This window comes from Rhipicephalus sanguineus, chromosome 4 (genome assembly GCF_013339695.2).
Source record: "Rhipicephalus sanguineus isolate Rsan-2018 chromosome 4, BIME_Rsan_1.4, whole genome shotgun sequence".
NCBI classification, from domain to species: domain Eukaryota; kingdom Metazoa; phylum Arthropoda; class Arachnida; order Ixodida; family Ixodidae; genus Rhipicephalus; species Rhipicephalus sanguineus.
In genome coordinates, this window is record NC_051179.1 from 169,417,893 (window position 1) to 169,439,216 (window position 21,324).

A 21,324-nucleotide genomic window follows, 5' to 3' on the forward strand; every position below is an offset into this window, starting at 1 on the left:
GGTCAGCGACGCGTATACAAATGGACGCAGCGACGCTTCGCCGTATGCGGTTTGAGTCGATTGTTGGCGAATAAAGCGCGTTGAGTGCAGCCTAATGGGATGTATGTGCTCTCCATTGCCACATAAATGAACGCAACCGTCCTAACGTACCTATTAATTGTGAGAGAAGTGCAATCTGCCAATCAATGGGGTACTGGCCTTCAGTCACATTCGTGTTTTGCCCCTTGCTCGATGTTTTTTCTTTCTTTATTTGCACGTGTTTAAAGTGTGTTTTGCCTATATCACAATATAAACTGTGTTGCGCGACTGAGCCCTTGAAAGATTTACTTCTTGGTCTAGCGGCTACAAAGCAATAGGACCTGTATTTCTGCGTAATTAGATGGTGTGTAGTCTGCTTTTCTGTTTGCATTAATACGCGTACTGATGTATAAATGCGTGGCTTCAGGTATTTTTTACCGCTTACCATCCTCGGCAGACGATAGTTCATGCGTTGCGGTATCACAAGGATTTCCAAATCGCCAACACATCACGAGATGGTGTCACTAAAATTTTGCATTCACAACTCGACATTTAGTACTTTTCTTTTCGTCTAGGACGACGCCGAATGAACTATGTGATGTGCTTGGACGAGAAAGCGGTACCCACGTTGAAATGATTTTAGCGAATGGACGATACGATGGTTAGACCTTGCGCCATAGCGACGTGGGCCTGTAAACTTATTAGAATGCATACAAGTCTCGTAAGGCGAAATGGTTATGTATATCGTGTAGGCATACGTACAAGCATTTCATACTGTGCTAGCACAATGGAATAAGCTGTAATCTGAGGACGCGCATGACGTACGCACACATGCGAACACGGTGTCGCTAGCAGACGACGCGAGGAGCCATCAGCACCGCGGGGTTTCGTCCGCTCGCCGTTAGGTGCCGACTCTGCTCGATCTCGCCGCCAATAATAGAGATAATAAACGAAAAGTCAGGGAGATCAACCAGGCTGCAGTGGGTTTCCTACGCTACACTTGCGGAAGGAAACACGGATAGAAAAGAAGGTTTACAAGGGGTGATCAGGCATGTGTTGAACGTTAATTCAGTTTTCCGCAAAGGCCATTCGTTTCTGAAAGTGCATCATGGCTATGGTGGCCTTCTGTGCACATAATATGACAATATATCAACACAATATACTTATTCTGGGAATGCTATGCCATTCAGTCGGCTAAAAACAAGGCATGCAAATGCTACCGTTGATCGTTGCAAAAAGAAAAATATGACCTTAGGTACAGTGGTCTCGACAACTCTGTTAAGTACTACGAAGCATTATCCGTTCGACCGATGCGAAAAACTTGGATGATGTTTAAGCTTCGCCATCAAGAGTGGAACACGACAGCGTAGTCGCGCCCCTTTGGCATCGCGTTCTCATTTGGTTGCCATGCTTCAGTTCTCGGTGGACATTTGCCGTTGTAAACTCTCCTCAGGTGTCAACGTCAAGTATAGTTGCGAAGTGTCCCCTACACCATAATTCATCATCTTGCGACAAAGCAGTAGACTCAGATGAAAAAGAAGCAGCAGAAAAAGGAGATCTATCTCACCTTCCAGTCGACTTAGGTATAAATGACTGTGTGATTTTTTTGTGCCGGTGTCACACAGGGTACTTCCTTCAACGATCGGGTACGATCCTGTTTGATCGCGATCTAAAGTATTCCGTCTGACTGAGGCAGAGAGAGAAAGGAAGCTAGAGGAAATGTTTACGAGAAGAGTGTCTGCTTTACTGTTCTAGGCTGTGCGCAAGGAAACGATGGCTAGGAAGAGAAAAAAAAATGAGGAGAAAGTGGGTGAGGTAAAGCACAACATACTCGTCACGTAAAGGTCTGAGACCGGCAGGGTCGCGCGAACATCTATGGTGTACTCGTGGGTAAGCTATGCACACATCGAAGCTAACGTGATCAGCCTACAACTATAGTGCTCGCTTAAAACCAGAGCTCTCTCTATTCGCGGCAAATGTCACAATCTTTTCATTGCACCGCCTGTGGGAGCACCTAGAACAGGCGAAGCAAGCTCGGCAGCGTCGGTCTAATCGATAAAAATGTGATTGATTCGGTGTAATCGATAAGAAACAATTACCTCGGGCACCGCCAGCGTCACGATGTGCATCCGTATGCGCTATGTGGAGGTACATTTTGAATGCAGCTGCGCTGGTGTCCTTAGCGCTGCTTCGGACAGTGCCGATTGAAAGGCCATCGAGACTCCAGCCACAAGGAAACGTTTTCGACAAATTTTCGTCAGCAAGTGAGGGCGCCGTAATCTGGCGTGCGCAGATGACTACAGCGTTCGCTGTACATCTGTTGGAAAGTCGTTACTTGTAGTTGGGATGTTTAATAATCATAATAGTAATAATAATATCTGCGGTTTTACATGCCAAAGCCATATGGTTATGAGGCACGCCGTAGTGGAGGGCTCCGTGAATTTCGACCACACTGACATGGCACAATGCATGGGCCTCTAGCATTTCTCCTTAATGGAGAACTGAGATGTTTAAACTAGCATTTGCGTGATCGCATCTGTGCCTTATAGAGTATGCATTCTTTACCTCATTTGGACAAAATGGGCAGAACAAAACTGCGAGTTACTTGTGCGGTTCCAGTTTCCCGCCTCATTGTCGCAATTCAAGGGTCTCTTCGTGCCATCATCTATCTAGAAACTGAATGTTGCTGGCTTACGAGAGCAAATTATTCGCGGATAACAGTTTGCTAAGACTTTAGCGCAAAACGAGCACAGCGGACAAAGAAACGACGAGGACAACGTCCTCGTCGTTTCTTTGTCCGCTGTGCTCGTTTTGCGCTAAAGTCTTAGCACAAAGAAACGACGAGGACAACGTCCTCGTCGTTTCTTTGTCCGCTGTGCTCGTTTTGCGCTAAAGTCTTAGCATTATGGAATACCAACTAGCCCGCTCCCACACCTTGTAACAGTTTGCGCCAAGCCACCACGCGGCGATCCCTTACAAAAATGCGTTTAAACAGTTTATAGACTGTCTAAACTCATTTTCGACAGTCTATAGACTGTCTAAACTCATTTTCGACAGTCTATAGACTGTCTACATACATTTTTGCACGGGATGGCCGAGTTGCAGATGTTTTACTAGAATTAATTAAACCGCGGGCAATGTTGGGAGACAAGCAACGGTAGACAAGATCAGTAGAGCGCAATAAAACGACGCACAACAGCAGCTTTCAATGGACGAGCGTCGGGTGCAGGCGCAGTGTTACAAGATCGCTGCAAGAGCTGGCGAAACCGTCCCTAGCCGCATACCTCCCTGCGCCAAGCGAAACTACGCAACTGAAGTGTTTGCGATCGCTCTATCAATAATACAAGTAGAAATATGTGGTGGCGCTTGTAAATTCGTCTTCACACAGGTGTGTTCTTTCTATTATATGCCAAACCACAGACTGGGCCGTAATATGCTACATATTATAATTGCCTATTTGTTTCTTAGTTGTTTTTTTTATTTTGCCTGTTTTTCACTGACGGCTTTTTAAAAATCATACTTAAAAACGAGATAAAGAGTTACGGCAGCGTCACACTATAGTGGTGCCAAACCTGAAGGAAGAGCACAGCTAGGTGGCCTTCCTTGTTTCTCTTTACTTTATGTGTTTTTGCTGTATTCCCTTTCTTTATGTTTCTTGTATCTGTTTTTGTATATGCTTCTTTCTTTCTCTTTCTCGCTCTTTCTATCTTTATATCTCTTTCTTTGCTTTGTTTCTCTTCCCGCTTCTTTCTCTCCTATTCTTTGTTTCTCTTTATTTCTCTCTTTCTTTTTCTTTCTGTGTTGCTCTGCTTTTTTTTCTATCTCTTTTTCGTGTACGTTTCTTCCTATCTTTCTCCCTCTTTCTACGTCTTTTTATTTTTGTTTCTTTTTATGTCTTTATTTCTCTGTATTTTTCTCTTTCTTTCTATCGCTGTTATATCTCTTTTTTTAATATCTTTCGTTCTCTCTTTTTCGCGTGCTCCTCTTCGCTGAGCAGAGTATTTGTTTACCGCTTCTTCTTACCGCTTATTCGGTAGTGGGGCTTACCGTATTCGTGTGCTGCATACCCAGCTGTGCAGTTTTGCACGACGGAACACAAGTTACCGATGCCTTAAACAGCCTCGCTGTTAAGACACGCAGCGTTTATCTTATCGTTAGTTGGTTCCGACACAATCACTACTGCCACAACCAGTTACCACTTTCAGACTCATTCTGGCAACTTCGTCCACCCTGAAACCCTCATACGCAATCTTGCATGAAAACTAACATTAAACTAGAAGGAGCCGACTCGGAAGGCATATTGTCCCCGCAGTCCAAAGCGTGAACAGTCCTTGAACACACGTAAACAGCCCGTCGAGCGGGCTTCGTCCGCGTCCCTGTCAGCAGCGCGGCTTATCCCGCCATCGCTACTCCTCTCTCATCGAGCCGTGCGAGGCGGAAAGGACCTTGCACGTCCAAGTAGATAGGTCTTTGCGCCCTCAATGCGGCGTCCCTGTCGCACTGGCGAGGCACCGACACTGAAGCGAGCCAGCCGTGGCGTGGCAGGCCTTGCGGATACGAAAGGAGCGATGAAGTAGCACGGCTGGTGCGTGGCGGCTGCGAGGCCGTGTGTCCCTGTTACTGAAGGTGGTCCGGCAATCGGTAAGCCGAGCTGCAAGCGCACGTATGGGGAATGTTCAGTGAAGTATGCTTGCTTGTCAGCGGCGAGCTGCGATGCTCGAATGTAGCGCTTCTTGCTCCTGTGTTTCTGGGATCGTCTGAACGTCGAGAGCGACGCTCGCCGCACCATGTTACACCAACGAAACCACAGAAGGTTTTTCGAGAAAAAGATTATTAGGCAGTGAAATCACACGTCGCCGCCTTGCAAAGCGACGCGGACATTGCTACTTTCCTTGAATGACATTAACCTCAATGATCTGCTGTAGACGTAATGCTTAGAAAAACGGGAATGCCAGAAGAACGGAAACAGAACAAATTCTAATGAAAAGGGTTCGACAGCACATGGCCATTTTTGTGGTCAACTATGTGGCACTGAAACCAACCCGCCGAATTCAGTTCATTTTTTTGTGTGCCATTGTTCCTTCTAGCAGAAAGGCGCCCTACCTGAATAAAACAAAAAGACGAAAATATCAGGCAGGCCCTAGAACTCACACGCTGGAACCCAAGAATGTCTCGAAGAAGGGCGCACCGATTTAACGGATAGGCAAACAGAATTGCGTACGCGTCTGGGGCATCGATGACCATTGCCAAATAAATAAACCTGATTAATCTGCCTGTGACATAGCTCATACCTGGCTTTTAGTCTTGCAAGATGCATGATCAGGCATTTATTCTGTAACGCCGTAAATTGGATTGGGAATATTTAAATAAATAAATAAATAAATAAATAAATAAATAAATAAATAAATAAATAAATAAATAAATAAATAAATAAATAAACAGCTTGCTCGACATAACCAGAAATGGTAAGTTGGTGCATTGGTATATTATATCTGTGCCAAATGTATCATCTATTTAAAAAAAAACATCCCTGTGGTGTTACCCAAGGTGATCTGCTTAAGCGTGTGTTTGTAGAATCACCTCGCGTCGCATACAGACGAAGTACTAATTTACGCACGCAGACTCGTGCGCGCCTCTGCGTGCAAGTGGGTATGACACGTGGTAGTTTTTGTACTTCATGCACTTGCCCAATTGCATCTCACTGCTGTTGCACAAGAACCTGCAAACGTGGTCTTCATCTTGAAAACAGTGCAACAACACGAGGTCGAAGAAAGAAAGCGTCCCGTTGTTTCTCTCTTCGTCCCCGTGTCGTTGCGCTGTTTTTAAGATGAATACCAACCAACTTGCCCAGATCACTGTTCTCCTAAACGTGATCTTTTCACGCGAATACTTGTGACCCCCCCCCCCCCCCCCCGTGCGCATGCCTGTACCTTTGCGCCCCTTCGCAAAAAAAGAGAACCAAAAAGAAAGAAAAAAACTGAGGTAGCGTCCAAGGACAAAGGCCAGTCCAACGGCCGCAACATTAGTTAGAAATTATCAGTTGTTTTCGTTTGTGAAACGTGTGTATCTGCGTTTGCAGGATTATTTAGGGTTCAGCGATATAGTACTTCTCTCGACTATGAGTGAAGTTTTTATGTGCTCGTACTCGGCTGACGGTCTATATGCAGATCTAAACGCAAGACGAAACATGGGGACGCACAAGAATGCGACAAAACATGGAGCAGTTGAATTTTCCTGGGTTTTATTTTTGTATGTTTTTAACTTTCTATAGGTCATAATTTATGTTTTCTGGCGATTTACAGACGCATCACACTACGTTGAACAGAAGAAATGTGAACATGCCGACGTACTCGTAAAGCTTTAGAAGTCAAATTTCATAATCACATTCGCAAGAAAATTACATATAGCATGCATGTCGATTGACGAACATAAATGTCGTGGTTCACGCAAGTAATGTTCGAGAGGAACTGGTGGTGGCGGAACTTGAGAGATGCGTCTTGTCAGCAAACGTTTTCTAATAGTTATAAACTGGAATAACAGGTTTCGAGCTAGTTGGTTGTTCATAACGAGGCGAAAACAGCACAGTACGAACAGACGCAAGAAAAGGCGCAGACACAGGCGCTGACTAACAACTCTAACAACTCTAACTAACAAGTTGTGAGTCAGCGCCTGTGTCTGTGCCTTTTCTTGTGTCTGTTCGTACTCGTCTCACGCGCTGTATTCGCCTCGGTAATAGTTATAAGGCGAAGAAAAAGGAATTGATATCCAACGATTCTACCCAAAGCGTGCATGCAACGGATATATTCATCACACTTTCTTCATCAAAATGCCGTTCACGTAGCACTGTCATTGGTGGACTGAATCAATTTTGGCAATGACGCAGGGCTGCATTATTATGTAGTGTTCTCCTTGGAAGCCTCGTCTATGTGTATAATCTAGACATGGCTTCTAATCTGGCGAAGGCAAAAACTCCGGTGCGTCCCATCGGAGCATTTCAGAAACGTCAGCTCACCTGCGGCGCCAAAGGCATTATATAGGCTGTTTTTTTTTTCGATGATGCAGAATTTTTTAATAAAAATGCTGTGACAGCCAGATACCTGTCGTCTTCACACGCGAACGCTATGTCGAGGCGGAAACACTTGTGCGTACGTAAGGTTACACTGGAGCGAGTAATCAACAAAAACTCCTTAATTAACTTGAAGGAAGTTATTTTTATGGAACAATTGTAGCTCGTAACAATTTATGGCATATGCATTATTTGAAGAACCCAAGAAACACTCTTACTTTGACATATAAGTCATCGAAATTCCAGGCACCGATCGATGCAATATCGAAACTGATCACGCTGACAGCGCAGGTAATGTGACTGCTGTGTTAAGCCAGACCGAAAATTCACGCGACAAATTTCAGAGAAAGGCCCGTCGCCAGAGAATCTCGTAAGAAAAAAAAAATCACCGACGATTACGATACTACCTAATGCGAATTCTGAGCGCAGCTTCGCGTTTGGGCTACGCCAACTGTGTTTGAAGCTTTGGTTATCCGCAGTCGTAGCAATGTAACATTCGTTACATATTGCCACATGAACTATTGCCATAGAAACTGCCAGCGCTCGAGTGCTACGTACACCACTCTGCTCATTGCTGGCGTCGCGCACCAAGCGAAACGCTGACAGCCCCGTTAGGACAAGCTAGGTCAGCCGCAGTGCATGTGCCAGCACTGCATACACACGAGCTCCGACCGAGCGGCCAGCGCACGTGACGGGGGAAGAAAGCGAGGTTCAGTGGCTCGTTGCTCGTGATATCGGCAGACTCCGCGTTCGCTCGGTCTCGCTCTTGTTCGGTCTATCGGTTTCGCCGGCGCCTGAAACGCCAACGGCGATGCCGCTCAACGCAGGAACGGGCGCCTAAGAGTTGCGCTAAGATTGCCGGCTTGGGGACGCCGTAGTGGAGGGCTCTGGAAGTATTGACCATCTGGTGGTCTTTAACGTCCACCTAAACCTGTATACACGGGCCTCTAACATTATCACATCCATCGAAATGCGGCGGCCGCGGCTGACCTCCGCGTCAGCAGTCCAGCACATAACCACTAGACCACTGTGGCGTGTCTCAAATGCAGAGATGTACCGCTTATTCTTTGCGTTTAGTGTGTAGTGCTTACCTCTTTCTTTCTTAAACTCTAAATAAGCGCAAACAAATGTTTCGCATATCTGCGTGAATAATCGCCATAGTGGCTGCCCACTAGTGTTACGCTTGTACAGGAGAAAGACGTGGAAATTGCTGTTTTCTTGGGTACTGTGCGAAAGAATCAGTTAAGCACGAAACATCACATGCAATGAGTAATCGATCCACTTGTATATTTCAGAAGACTTTCCTTTTTTCCTGACCAGAGTCTGCTGCGACACGACCTTTTTTTTTGGTTGTCAGTGAAGGCAGGCGGGGCCTTCAATTTCGATTATCAATATCTCAAATGATATGTGTTTTCCGGAATTTCTCAAAAATTGGCTTGGCATAAATTTTCACCTCCTGGAATTTTTCCGCATACAGCATTGTCCTCATTTTAATAACTTGAAAAACTATTTAACGAATTTTTGTTATTTACTCATTCCAGTATAACTTTAGGTGCGGCAAAATATTTCCGCTTCAACGTAGAGTTCATGTGCAAAGAGGACAGGCGTCTAACGGTGAGAACATTTTTATAAAAAAGCTGCACTACCTAAAAACAGACACACTATCCATAAAAAATTGAAAGGTAATTTTGATAGTCACGCGCTGCGTAGCCAGATACCCCGCCGCCATGAAGTGTCGCGACGATCCCGCTTGCCATCGATACGCACACTATAAAAACCTCGCGCTGTGATGGGGCTTTGGATTTTGCGCGGCACCCGTCACGATGGCCTAGTGCAGTGATTCTTTCATCCGTGAAGCCCACTCTCGACACCACATCCGCATGGAAAACACGCCGCAAGGTCGTCGCCTTCTGGCTTGGGATTGTCAGCGACATGATGATGCACCCCTTCTTATCAGTCATTACCCCCACGGGAGGCTCCGACAGCCTCTCCACGGTTCCGTCGTCCCATATCTCGTCACAATGATACTGCCCGCCAGGTTCTTGCCACGCGACAACTCAGGGACGCGAGCTTAGATACATTCGACATCTACACGGACGCTGCTCTCTCCGATGGCCAAGCTTGTATAGCATGGATTTGCGCGCAGACCACCGAGTACACTGGGACCTACAGGTGCCAGCTCCCGAACGGTACCCCTCTGCATGCCGAACTCCTTGTCATATGGGGAGCAAATGCAAGCCTCCCATACACAATACAGAAACCCCTTCGTGTCTTTACCGACTCGTACGCTGCTTACTCGGAAATATTTCGCCCAGCCTCGGAGGATGCTACAGCTGCCGCTATTCAAAGCATCCTTCGTAGGCACGAAAAAGCCGACAGGCCGATAGAAATTATTTGGACGCCGGGGCATACGGGTGTGCCCGGGGGCAATACGGCGGCACACGCCGCTGCTGCTTCCGCAGGTGGGTTCACCAATCTTTCTCTGCCCCCACCCCTCAGGATAAACCCGTATGAGCTCTTAAGTCAAATGGCTCCCTCGGTAGCCACAATGCACTACGTGCGCACGTCCCTGCGGGCTGCGCTGCCGCGCAGACCTTCACCACTTACTGTGGCAATGTTCCGCATTTGATAAAGGGCGAATGGCCATACAGGCTTTGCAGTGCACAAATTATCGGGAAGCGCTGCTTACGGACCCGGACACGCAGTTAGTATTCGCGCAATAAGGAAGTCAGAGCGGCCTGATCAGAGTGGTTTAGGGGGTCCAATAGACCACAGTAGTGACCACACACCGCCTCAGTACAAGTGATTGTGACTTGAGTAAGTGCAAATCCTACGACACTGTGAAATATTAGTATAGTTCGAAAGTCCCGCTTATCGCCACAGAGGCTATGCGCCTCCCTCTTTTTCAATAAAGGACTTTCCATCCTCAAATGGGAGTCTGCGGACCCCAGGCGGTCCGCGAAGCAATTTCTGGGGGACCGCGAAACCCATCTTCGTAAAAAAAAGAAACGCGTTTTTTGAAGACACACAACGTCCCGTGACAGCGGCCCTTTCTGATTTTTTGGTATGCTTCACCGCATAGCACTTTTGCATTAAAGTGATGTTAAAGTGCATTAAAGTTTGATGATTCTTTGCCAGGGAGAAATAAAAGGCACCTATTCCACGCCACATGTTGCGTAATTTTAACAGCCTTCCCCCCCTCCTCCTTTTTTTTTGTCACTGGAAGTGGTCCCTTATCACTTCCAAAGCTCCACAAGGGGTCCCCGAAACATCCATGGCTGAGAACCGCTGGTCTAGTGATCAGGCGTACGTGAAAGAACCCCAGGTCATCGAACGTTCCGGAGACCTCCACTGTGGCGTCCCTCGTAATCATGTACTACTTTTGGCACGTCAAATCCCAGAGCTCATTATTGCTGGTTTGCGTGGCTCGGGGTGCACGGGCGTGTCAACCATAGCCAGCCCAAAGTGATAATTCTTGCGCCAAAATGCCCTTTAGAGCATGAAAAAAAAAAGAAATCTGCGGATGCTTCGCACATTCCCAGAATGTGAAGTCGAAAGCCTGCTCGGGCCTTTTGTTGGTCTGCTTTTGAATTTTCTGCTGACGTGCTGTAATTTATGACGAACGCTCTGCTGATGTGCTGTTGAACTTTGCGTTCAACTTAGTTCTGATTTCCTGTGAAACCTTGCCGCGGTATTTCTTTCATACATTGTGTTGAAATTTAGTTAAACTTTCTGTTAGGCTTGCGAGAAGCTTCCCATTGACGATTATAAGCATTCTGCTGATATTTATGAACTGTTATATCGCAGTTTGCGGAACTTTCAAATATCGCTAACGTTGTCTTCAGCCAGAGTCCTGTGTAACCGATGCTGTATACGACGATCACGTGCAATTAAGTGTGTGTGCGTGTGTGTGTGTGTGTGTGTGTGTGTGTGTGTGTGTGTGTGTGTGTGTGTGTGTGCGCGCGCGCGCGCGCGTGCGTGCGTGTATGTGCGTGCGTGTGTGTGTGTGTGTGTGTGTGTGTGTGTGTGTGTGTGTGTGTGTGTGTGTGTGTGTGTGTGTGTGTGTGTGTGTGTGTGTGTGTGTGTGTGTGTGTGTGTGTGTGTGTAAGCTCTGAAACCACTTTCTCTTCACTAAGTTGCTGTGTTCTCGGACCAATAGCCAGCTGGGCTGCTTCCCCTATTGCAAAAACCAGCGCCGTTCCAGTACCCCCAGCGTGATACCAGTACGTTCCTTGGCGCTGGACCACACTGGGAACACTGGTACACGCTCGAATTCACTGGGACTCCGGTGAAAGCACTGTGAAAGCGCTGGGTCGCACTGGTATAGCCACTGGCTTTGCCGCTGTGATGCTGGCGCTCACTGGGAAGCGCTGCAGACGCTGGAATTCTCACTGGCGTGCGCTAGCACATACTGGAGCCTGCACTGTTCTGCCAGTGCCGCGCGCTGCTTTCAGTATCGTGCGCGGCGCAATACTTTGGTATCGTTGAATATCGAATGTCTGATTCGATGGTACCGACAGATACTGTCCTAACGGGTCCCAAACATGTGTCACAAATTCTAGCTTGCCAGAAAAAGACCAGGAAATGCGCACTATTTTCATGATATACGTGTTATGATATATATGTGAAATCACGGTCACTTTTATTGTTTCCCTGTCGAATGTGGAGAAAGGTATGTTAATAACCAAAAGCAGCCAACACTGATCATTCTGCTTTCCACCACGCTTTTTTTATTCATGCAGTGCCAATAACGTCGATAATTTTTGCGGAGCACGTACGTAGCAGTAATGAATACACATTTTGTGCATGCCGCTCATATATATATATATATATCAGTTTTGCATCCGTGATGTGTGTCGGTAATGACGTCATATTGTAATGTTTATAAGCCTGGAAGCGTTGGCCTGAACATGCAGAGCAAATCGTTACATCGCCGTGCACTTGGCAAGAAGTAAATGAGCGCTGGCTTCGCGACCTCTCTCAACGGAGGCCAGAAAAACAGCCGTCGTTCGATATCGCCACACCGGAAACGCATCTCGTGCAATTCTTGCACTTCCACGTACTTCAGCTATACGTTAGGTAACAGTTAAACAGGTTTGGAGGCTAAAATGCAGAAACTTCAACCATCGCAACTCATCTGCGCCGAGATCGGTCCTACCTAGAGTTACTGTATATGCTACCTTTAGGTAGCAGAGTTGCGCATCTGTCTTCCAACGCCGCTAGCAACCATGCATTGCGGAGAAGCTGCCGCTTGGGCCAATTTTTTTTATTTGTCGACGCCGCCGCTGCAGCGAACTGAATTAACACTAGCCATCGACAGCCAATGTTTATCGCCGGTCTTCGACACGCCAGACAGGTTAATCGGCGACACGGTAGGCATGTCGCCTGCAAAAACGAAGTGCGACTTCACCGCATAGCTGTGGTTGCTAGCCGGACCTATGCGCAACTCTGCTACCTAAAGGTAGCATATACAGTGACTCTAGTCCTACCCAGTGCGGCTCCCAGCGAGTGTTAGGCCTAGCGTACTGGCCGAGTCCGTCTACATGCCACCGGCGCTTCTTGGTTTAAGTATACGCAATTCCAACGTGCAAGATTTACTGTATAGTATGGACATCCGTTAACCTAAATTAACCATTTTTTCTTGTGTACGGTGTCCGCACAAGGAGCGACGACCATCGATGCGACGCGCTTTCAGCAACAAGCGCAGGCGCACCCAAAGCAGCCGGCCGCACTCGCCGGTACTTCTCTGACTCATACGTCAGAACACATACCTGTCAACTGGAACGCGTTAGTGAACTAACACACCGGCATCTTTTTTCAACTAATTCTATTGGTTTTTGCGGAGCGGTTTTACAGTTGTAGGTATCGATAGAACTGCAAGTCAGAATACAGGCACGCCCGCCCCGCAGTAATATCGTCGCTCGCGCGAGAAACCTACTCAGTATGAATTCATGTAGGCACGTGTTTATCGAACGAGTCATCATAAAGCTTCTGTACATGTTCATCATTAGCAAGGGCGAGAAACGGCTGTTAAAAATCGGCAGTAACAGCCGTCAAACTCTACCCTGTTCCTCGATCCATTTGATGTTTTTCGGAGTTAAAACGGGAATTCTTAAAGAAACCTAGCGCTCTTCCCATTTTGGGCATTTCTATGTAAAACATGCGGGCACAGAGCAACGCTACGCCACATGCTCTGGGAATGCGCCGGCAACAACAGTCGAGAAACGCCCGCCGTTCGCGATGCGCCTATGGCTGCTGCCAATACCAGGCAACAGGAAGCCTCGGGCTCACTCGTTCCCGCCGCCGTCCCGGCTGCGGGAGCCGCGGGGGACCTTCTCCGTCGGCGACGCCGCCGCTGGGAGGCGGCGCTCAGAAGCTCGGAGCTCAACGACCAGCTCTGGGCCGTCCGGCAGGCCGAAGATGCCGCCCGAGTTCAGGGACTCAGCGCCGCCATCTGAGGCCACCAAGACCAAACTGCCGGCCAAGTGCTAATAAAGTTTCTTCTCTCTCTCTCATTCGTTGCCGGCCACCCTTGGTTTGTGTCTAATGAAGACGCAAGCGTGATTTGGAAAGGAAGATCGCGTCTCCCTTGAATACACACACCGAAATATGAAACGAAACGCTGTCTTACTGTGTTCACTAGCCCTTTTACAGCGACGGCAACGTGTTTCAGCGTGGCGCAGTGGTAGAGTACTCGCTTGGAGATTAAGAGGTCGCGAGTTCGAATCCTCGTCGTGGAGCTTTTCTTTTCATACTGCTTTTTTTTTCTTTTTTTATTGCACTAATGCTTTCTATATGACTTTCTTTACTAATACATTTATGCAGGGAACGTAGGCACCGCGCAGTAGAGCCGTTTTGCGCTTGAGTACCCAGCGCCTCCCAGTAAAACGCCGCTCCAGCGGCCCAGTATCCAGCGCGACGCTGGGCCCATAATCAGGCATGGCACTGGACGCTGGTACCAAGTGGCGCTGGGTTTTGCAATATCTTTTACTCTCATTCTATGAGATCCCACTCTCCCAGTGCAGATTCAATCACAACAGTACTGAGACATTCCACATCCACTATCAACGACATGTCATTGTCCACTTGATTCACAGCAGATGTGAACACACCAACTCCCCCAACTCTAAGCCGGAGCTCTATCGCTCCACTCACAAGAATTGGCTTATCATCTCGGGAGTAAGATGAAACGTAGTACATCGCTTTTACACATTCCCGTTTGTGATACGCCAAATTGATACATGTGCCTTCATCAGTAGTTGCCGTTCATCGTAATGTTCAGCGCACCAGCAGGAAGTTCAACAGCGCATCAACAGAAGGTCTGAACAGGCTTTTGCCTTCACATTCTTAGAAAGTTCTAAGCATCCCCCGAATTCGTGCTTTTTTGTACTCACGCGAGCGCGGCAAAGACTAATAATAATAATTGCTGGGGTTTCACGTCCCAAAAGCATAAATGGTATGAGGGCCGCTGTAATGGCGGGCTCCGCAAATTTCGACAACCGTGTTCTTTAATGTGCACCTGAATCTAAGTACACCGGCCTCTAGCATTTCGCCTCCATTGCAATGCGGCCGCCATTCGATCCCGCCAGCTTCAAGTCAGCAGTCGAGCACCATAACCACTAGACAACCACGGCGGGTGAATGCCACAAAGACGAAATGAACGAAGTACACGTGTAGTTGGCGCGTTCCATTCTTTATCTAACCATTTGCATTGGACCCCACGCGACCTTCAAACATAAACATTTAATGCTTTCGCCTAAAAACGTTGTATACAATATCCTATCGATTTGCCACGGAAGCTGGTCGTTTTGATCGGCGGTATATAATAGCACGAAACATTTCGGTGTGGTGGTCGAGGGTAAGAGGCTGAAGAACCATAAGCCCCCCCCCCCCCCCACCCCATTGCCTTCTTACTGCAAGACTAAGGTCCGAAGGAAAGCGTCTGCCCATGCTTGGCACCTTAGTCTTGCAGGCGCCTGCTAATGCGCTCGTGCGCATACCTCTGTCCGCACATGGAGAGCAATCCCTGGAAGCCGGCAAGGTTTCCAGCGTATGCTAAAGCAATGGCCACGTGGTCACCGAATGCAACCTCTCATGATTATCTTATTTAGGTCTGCAGACGTCACCGCTTTCCTAGGGATACACGTATATTTTGAACGTATAGTCCTACTATACTCCCCCCCAATCTCAAAGAGAAACGAAAAAAAAATCTTGGAGGAAGGTTGAGCTTCGACTTCAAGAGTAGAACGCGATAGCGTGATCGGGCCCCGTGCACATCGCCTTCTCAATTACTAGCCAAGCTTCGGTTCTCGATGCATGCTTCCATCGTGTCGTAAGGAAATCAAGGACTGTGAGCGTAACATTGGCCGTTTTAGACTATCCTAGAATGCCTACTGCAAGTACAGTTGTTAAGTGCCCACTGCGCCATGATTCTTCCTTTTGCGAATCAGCGAGTGGGCCACTACGCGTGTGTAAGAGAACACGCGAACCTACGCAGCTGCTCACTTTGTTGATGATTTTGCAGCTGATGATGATTAAATATGTCGAAGCACTTTGAAATGAACGGGCCTAATTAAAGCACCCACTTGTTGCGCAATTGCCATGTTTTGACGCCTGGCGCGATTCTACGCTTCTGCCGCGCGGTATTACGTGCGTTAGGATTGCTTCCACCACATGACATTTATATAGTTTTTTTTTTTTGAGAAACCGTTTCAAGCAATATGACAGCTCTGTGGTAGTACACCTGACTGCCACGCAGGGTTCGATTCTCACTCGAACCTGAAGATTTTTTATTATTTATTTTATTTGCATCTTTCTCGAGTTTACGGTCACGGACAAGATGATGATTTTTTGCTGACAACCAACGACGCCGACACCAATGCCGACACCGACAGCGGAATTTCTGCGAAGCGAGCCGTTTACCGCTTTCGCGTTAATATATTTCCTTGAGTAATATAGCAGGATCATCTATGCGCCGTTTGTGTAAATAAATACAGTGATTACGAAACAGCAGTCCTTCTAACTACGATAAACAGTCTTTGCATTTTTTCAGCACTAACGGCCTTGTTGTTCAGTTGGTTTAGATGTCATTTGCAGGCGAGAATAGCCTGACAGTCAGTGCTGGGCAGTATCGAAGATACATGTATCTTCGATACTATCTTAGATACTCTTTGGGTATCTTGTATCTGTATCGCGATACGTCTTGCAAAACGAATATCTGTATCTGTATTTCCGATACATTCAATAATGTATCGTGTATCTTAAGATACAAGATACTGCTATAGAAACACCACCATGCGAAACAATAAACGTCGACCGGAATTCCGGTTCTCAAGCTGATATTGCTGCCACTAAGCCACCTGAATAAAACTAACGACAGTAACATCCTTGTATATTTCCGCCAGAGCGCTCCAGCGAGCGCAGGTGATGATGTTTAAGAGTCCCTATTGGTGGAGCAGAGTCACGTGATGGCGCTTGAGCCATCGCGACAAAAACAAGCGTGCGAACGTCTACGCGCAGCCTACCTTTTTTTCTAGATGTTTTCTTTCTTTTTAGTTGTGTTGATGTCATGACACTTGTTCATAGACCCTGCACCCTGCTGCGTACTCCAATGCGTGCGGAGTCTTTTGCACAAATTCTGATGCCGCTATACTGTCGCCATCGAAGGTTGTCTTGCGTGATGCTTCATTGCAATGTCTCAAGAATGCAAGAATGGGGCCGCTTGGCGTCTCGCGTCTTTCACGCATCAGCGATTTGAAACATCTTCTGGATGCAAGCTTGACTTGCATAGTACGATCAGATCGACTTACATGCAAAGGAGATTCTAACAACCGTCCCAATATCGGTGCTGACGTTAGATGCAATAGAACAAGCATTTACGTAACAGGAAATACTTTGACGTACTGTATCTTTGTTCTTCATGCTAAATTATTCAAGAAGTTCTTTTAATGATAATTTGATTTTAGTACAAGTGCTTTCTTTGCTGTCTTCCGTTTGCGTCCCATACATTACCTAGTCCTCTGCATAGTTTTTCGCCCGTCTGTTTATTGTACTACGTCTTTTGCCCTGCTGCTAAAATACGTTTTCTGCTTTATTTTTATTTTTTAACTGTCTGCGAACGTGGTTTTATTTCATATTTCGCGGTCTTTCTCTAAAAGCCCGAAAATATTCACCACGCAGAGTGTACGCTACGAAAAAAGTTGGGTCGGTCGTTTTTAAATTCGCTCTACGATGTGTCGAAGCGCAGTTTGCCCTAAAGTGAATATTAAAAACGTCGGAATGTCGCATAATTGACCTTATTTAATTAACCAGTTAAGCTTAGTACAAAACATACCATAACGAGTGCCACATAACGGCAAACCAAATACTTTTGGTTTCATTCAGCGGCGGTTAACCACTTGTTTTTTGAATATTGGGTTCTACTTACGTGAAACAAACGGTATACTTATTCTCTTTGATTGTTTAATACGGAACTACCTTGCTGTTTGACTTAAACATATTCGTTTTCCTTTTTTAGGTCTCCTTAAAGTTTTCTTATTGTTACAAATCCGCACGTAAGCAGAGCTAGAAGTGGCAATAGTGTAAATAGCAGTGAAAACCTGCGGCGTTTTGTGCCGCTAGAATACGTCTGAGACGTTTCCTGGCGGCTCAAGTTCTCTCAGAGAACAAATGGTAAAATATTGCACGTCAGTGAATACGTTGCTAACGAACGCGTTACACCAGCAGATAAGTAAAATATGAAAAATCACTGCAGTTTTATGTCCTCAATCAATTGTGAGCGCCGACTATGTAGTTCATCGTCTTTACACGACGCGTCACAAACAATACCGCTACCAACGTTGTTGCTGCTGTACACCTGTCGGTGGATGCGATATTACGAAAACAATACGCTTGCGAACAAGGTGAGACTGCACAGCGGTATTTGCGCCATCGTGCGGAGGCGCTTGCAAGTAGATGGTAACCAGCTAGGTGGTCGCCAAGTAGGGCAGCGACATCAATAAACTGCAGAAGTGTGAAGCAAAAACAACAGCGCAGCAGTTAAAGAGCTGTCTTGTTAAGCAGCCAAACAAATCCCAATAAGTCGTTTAGAAATGATACTAATACGCCTTGAGCAAGAAAGTTTGTATCTTGTAAACAAACAAGTATTTTGTTAAAATTAAACAAAGCTGGTAGCAGTTAAGAAATTTTCTTCAAGTAAACACATTTCTACATAGGCCTTTGCTGCTTCATTATAGAGATCTATAACAGCAAATTTGCAAATGTATCGAAGTATCTTAAGATACAATTGAGAAGTATCGTATCGGATACAATTATTCCGCGAGTATCTTGTATCTGTATCTCAAATACTTTTTGCCCGAGTATCTTGTATCGTATCGCGATACAATTTCGAAGTATCTTTGCCCAGCCCTGCTGACAGTCTGGACCGGTAATCATTCCACCTGTTTGTCTTTCACTATTCATGAGCCCTCTGCCGAATGCTCCGTGAATACTGAATGCTCCGTAAATGGTCCGTGAATGCTCCGTGAATACTGAAGCAGAAGGCGTGATTCTGATCTATATGTAGCTATCGGTACATAGTATATGATAGCCTATGTATTTTATTCTAGAAAACGCAGGACATGTCCAGGGTTCCTTTCCAAACAAGTACAATGACCCATACATGCAAGCAAGCTCGTCCACCATGCACACATTCTTGCTATTATATACACAAATATTGCAAAACAACTAAAAGTGAGAACACTAAAATAACGATGTTAGCGGTTAGTGTATATTGTAAAATGGAACGTAGCCGTAACGCTCTTCGTTAAATCAAACGGCATATCTACCAAAGAACTGCAGCCAACGCGTACCAGATTCTTCGCAGAACAGCGAAAACTCATTTGTGTCGCGAGGTTTGGGAATACTTGGAGGTGTAACTTTGAAGAAGAGCGCAGGTAGACTCCTTAAACGTCATAATATTTATTCGAACCATTCAGCACGCATTTTCGCTCGACCTCCCTGCCTTTCTTGTATTCCTTCTTTCTCTTCTCGTTGTGAATACGCTTGCGCAGTTCAAATTGCTTACTGCAAAAAACTATTGATGATTCAGCTCTGTACAGTCGTCGCCTGCTTGGAAAATGAGAGACCACGGTAAGGCAATATTTGCAATGCAGCTGTCCTGGCGAAGTAATTGGCATTACTATGCAATACACAACTTTTTACGTTAGTAAAACACACATACACGCACGCACACACACAGGATGTTTGCATAAAACACACTTGCGTATAGTTTGATTCGTGGTACACCGCTTTAGACCATGCGTTCTGTCACTGCGCAAGACGGTGTGCTCTTCACTGTTCAGACTTTCTTGTCGTTCATTAATTTTTTATTGTTTGCGGACTGTCAGTCAATGAGTTTACTAACGTACTAAAGCATCCCTTGAAGTCTGACTGAGGCGGTGGTTGCTTACTTAGCGCTGAGAGTAAAGATGTAGGCGATCAAGGAATAGCGATGATTACCGTAATATATTATCGATAAAAAAAGACGTTCAGCTAATGTGAGGGTGCATCTTTGTCATCTGGCAGGTGATTATTCGCCATGGAGACAGGTGCGTTCGGTGTGACCGCAGCGCTGCTATCGGCTGTGGTTGCTCTGTGCATTACCTGGGTGATCAAGAGAAGATACCATCAACGTCTATTTCAAAGGTACGGGATTCCTGGACCCGTGCCCGGCATTCTCTTCGGAAACTGGAAGCAGCTTAGGAAAGATAGGCTACAGGTATGACTCATATGTTTGTCTTGTCCCTAATTAGTCTATTGTCCCTTCTGTTCTTATGTCACGCAGAACGCAAGCACAGAAGGACAGCACAGCAACGAAACAACATTCGCTATAGAAACATCTTTTGTTTCGCCTCCTTTATTGCACGGTGGGATCTCCATTAAGAAACTGATATCAAGTATCTTCGAATGGCGTGATGAATACGTGGACATGAAGCATCATAACATTCTCATAGCAAATACACAAAAGGGCCAGCCTTTGTTCCGTCCTTTCTTTACTTGTGTATGCGTCGTCCTGTGCGCTGCCGCTACGGCAAAGCAATTAGTTGTCGTTAGTATTAAACAGTATAATATACCAAAGAGTGACCTTAAATGTGGTCCATAAGACTGGTATGACGGAAGCGTTTCAAGGGTTACACGGCCATAAGTTAAAGAAAAGCAAAAGCTGGTTAGACAAGGATGAAGCTGCTATAGGCTCCGTGCAGACGTAACTCCGCTCGGCGTCCCTAGCGGCAAGAAGCGCAGATTTGGCGGGATGCTCTGACGCGCTCGCAATGGGGTGAAGTCGAGGAACTATGCCTTTTACGATGACTACACTTTTCGTGCTTCTCGCGCTTGGCTAGTGACCAGAGCGACGGTACGTCCGCGTTATCAACGCGATCAGTCAGCCGCAGGTGGTGGACGATAAGAATAATATAGCATACAACATCGCTCCGCGATTGCACCCCTGCTCGCTCCACGCTCCCGCTGTGACAGCGCGAAGTTCGTACGCGGGCAGTTCGTTTTGTGCCGGTTCCGCTGTTCGTAGGAATGCCAAACTCCAGGAATAATTGCTGCGTTGTTGGGTGCAATAACCCCTACAGGAATTCTCTGGGCACGCGTTTTTACCGGTTTCCATTTAGAGAATATGAACGGAATCGGCGTGAACCGTGGATCGCACTTGTTCGACGACAAAAGTGAGTTTTGTAAATAGATGTTTTTTTTTCTGGGGTTGCATTTGCCCGTGATTGTTGATCTGCCGAGCAACACCTCTTCCACGACGCCGTGAACGTGACCCGCTTCGAGGAGTTCCCTGCCCTTCTTCAGATTAGCTCCTCGGAAGAAACTATCTATATCACGTAGCTCTCTGAATCCAAACGTAATAATAATTGGCACGCTTTGCAGTGCCATGGCAGCAAAACACGAGCCGCGACGACGAACTCGGCTGCACTGAATAAGTCGGCGCAGCGAATGCAGTGCCATGGCCGTTTGATGGAAAGCGTTTTTTTTTTCATTCAGCGGCCGTGACAGTGCAATTGCTGGTATTGCCGGTTTCAAGCTGCCGCTGAGTTCGCTGCCGCGTTAGCTCGAGGGTGATAAGCTGTGATTGTTTGGTGAGTGAGACGGCCCGCGTTACACGTGCGCAGTTTCGCTCAGCGGGCTCGTCACTTCCGTTGTCTTCCCCCAGTTAATGCATTTTATGTTGCCGCGTTCGCCTGAGGATA

General features: G+C 46.6%; 1 protein-coding gene across 1 annotated transcript in view; it reads left to right on the plus strand.

The window, feature by feature from the left end:
- The first annotated feature begins 4,584 nt into the window (after positions 1–4,584).
- LOC119390889 (cytochrome P450 3A8-like) overlaps positions 4,585–21,324 on the plus strand; it is a 67,856-nt gene continuing 51,116 nt past the window's right edge. The window contains exons 1-2 of the mRNA XM_037658593.2: positions 4,585–4,659; positions 19,649–19,841. Coding sequence (XP_037514521.1) covers positions 19,662–19,841 — 180 coding nt within the window. The 5' untranslated portion in view covers positions 4,585–4,659; positions 19,649–19,661. The remainder of the gene's footprint in view (positions 4,660–19,648; positions 19,842–21,324) is intronic.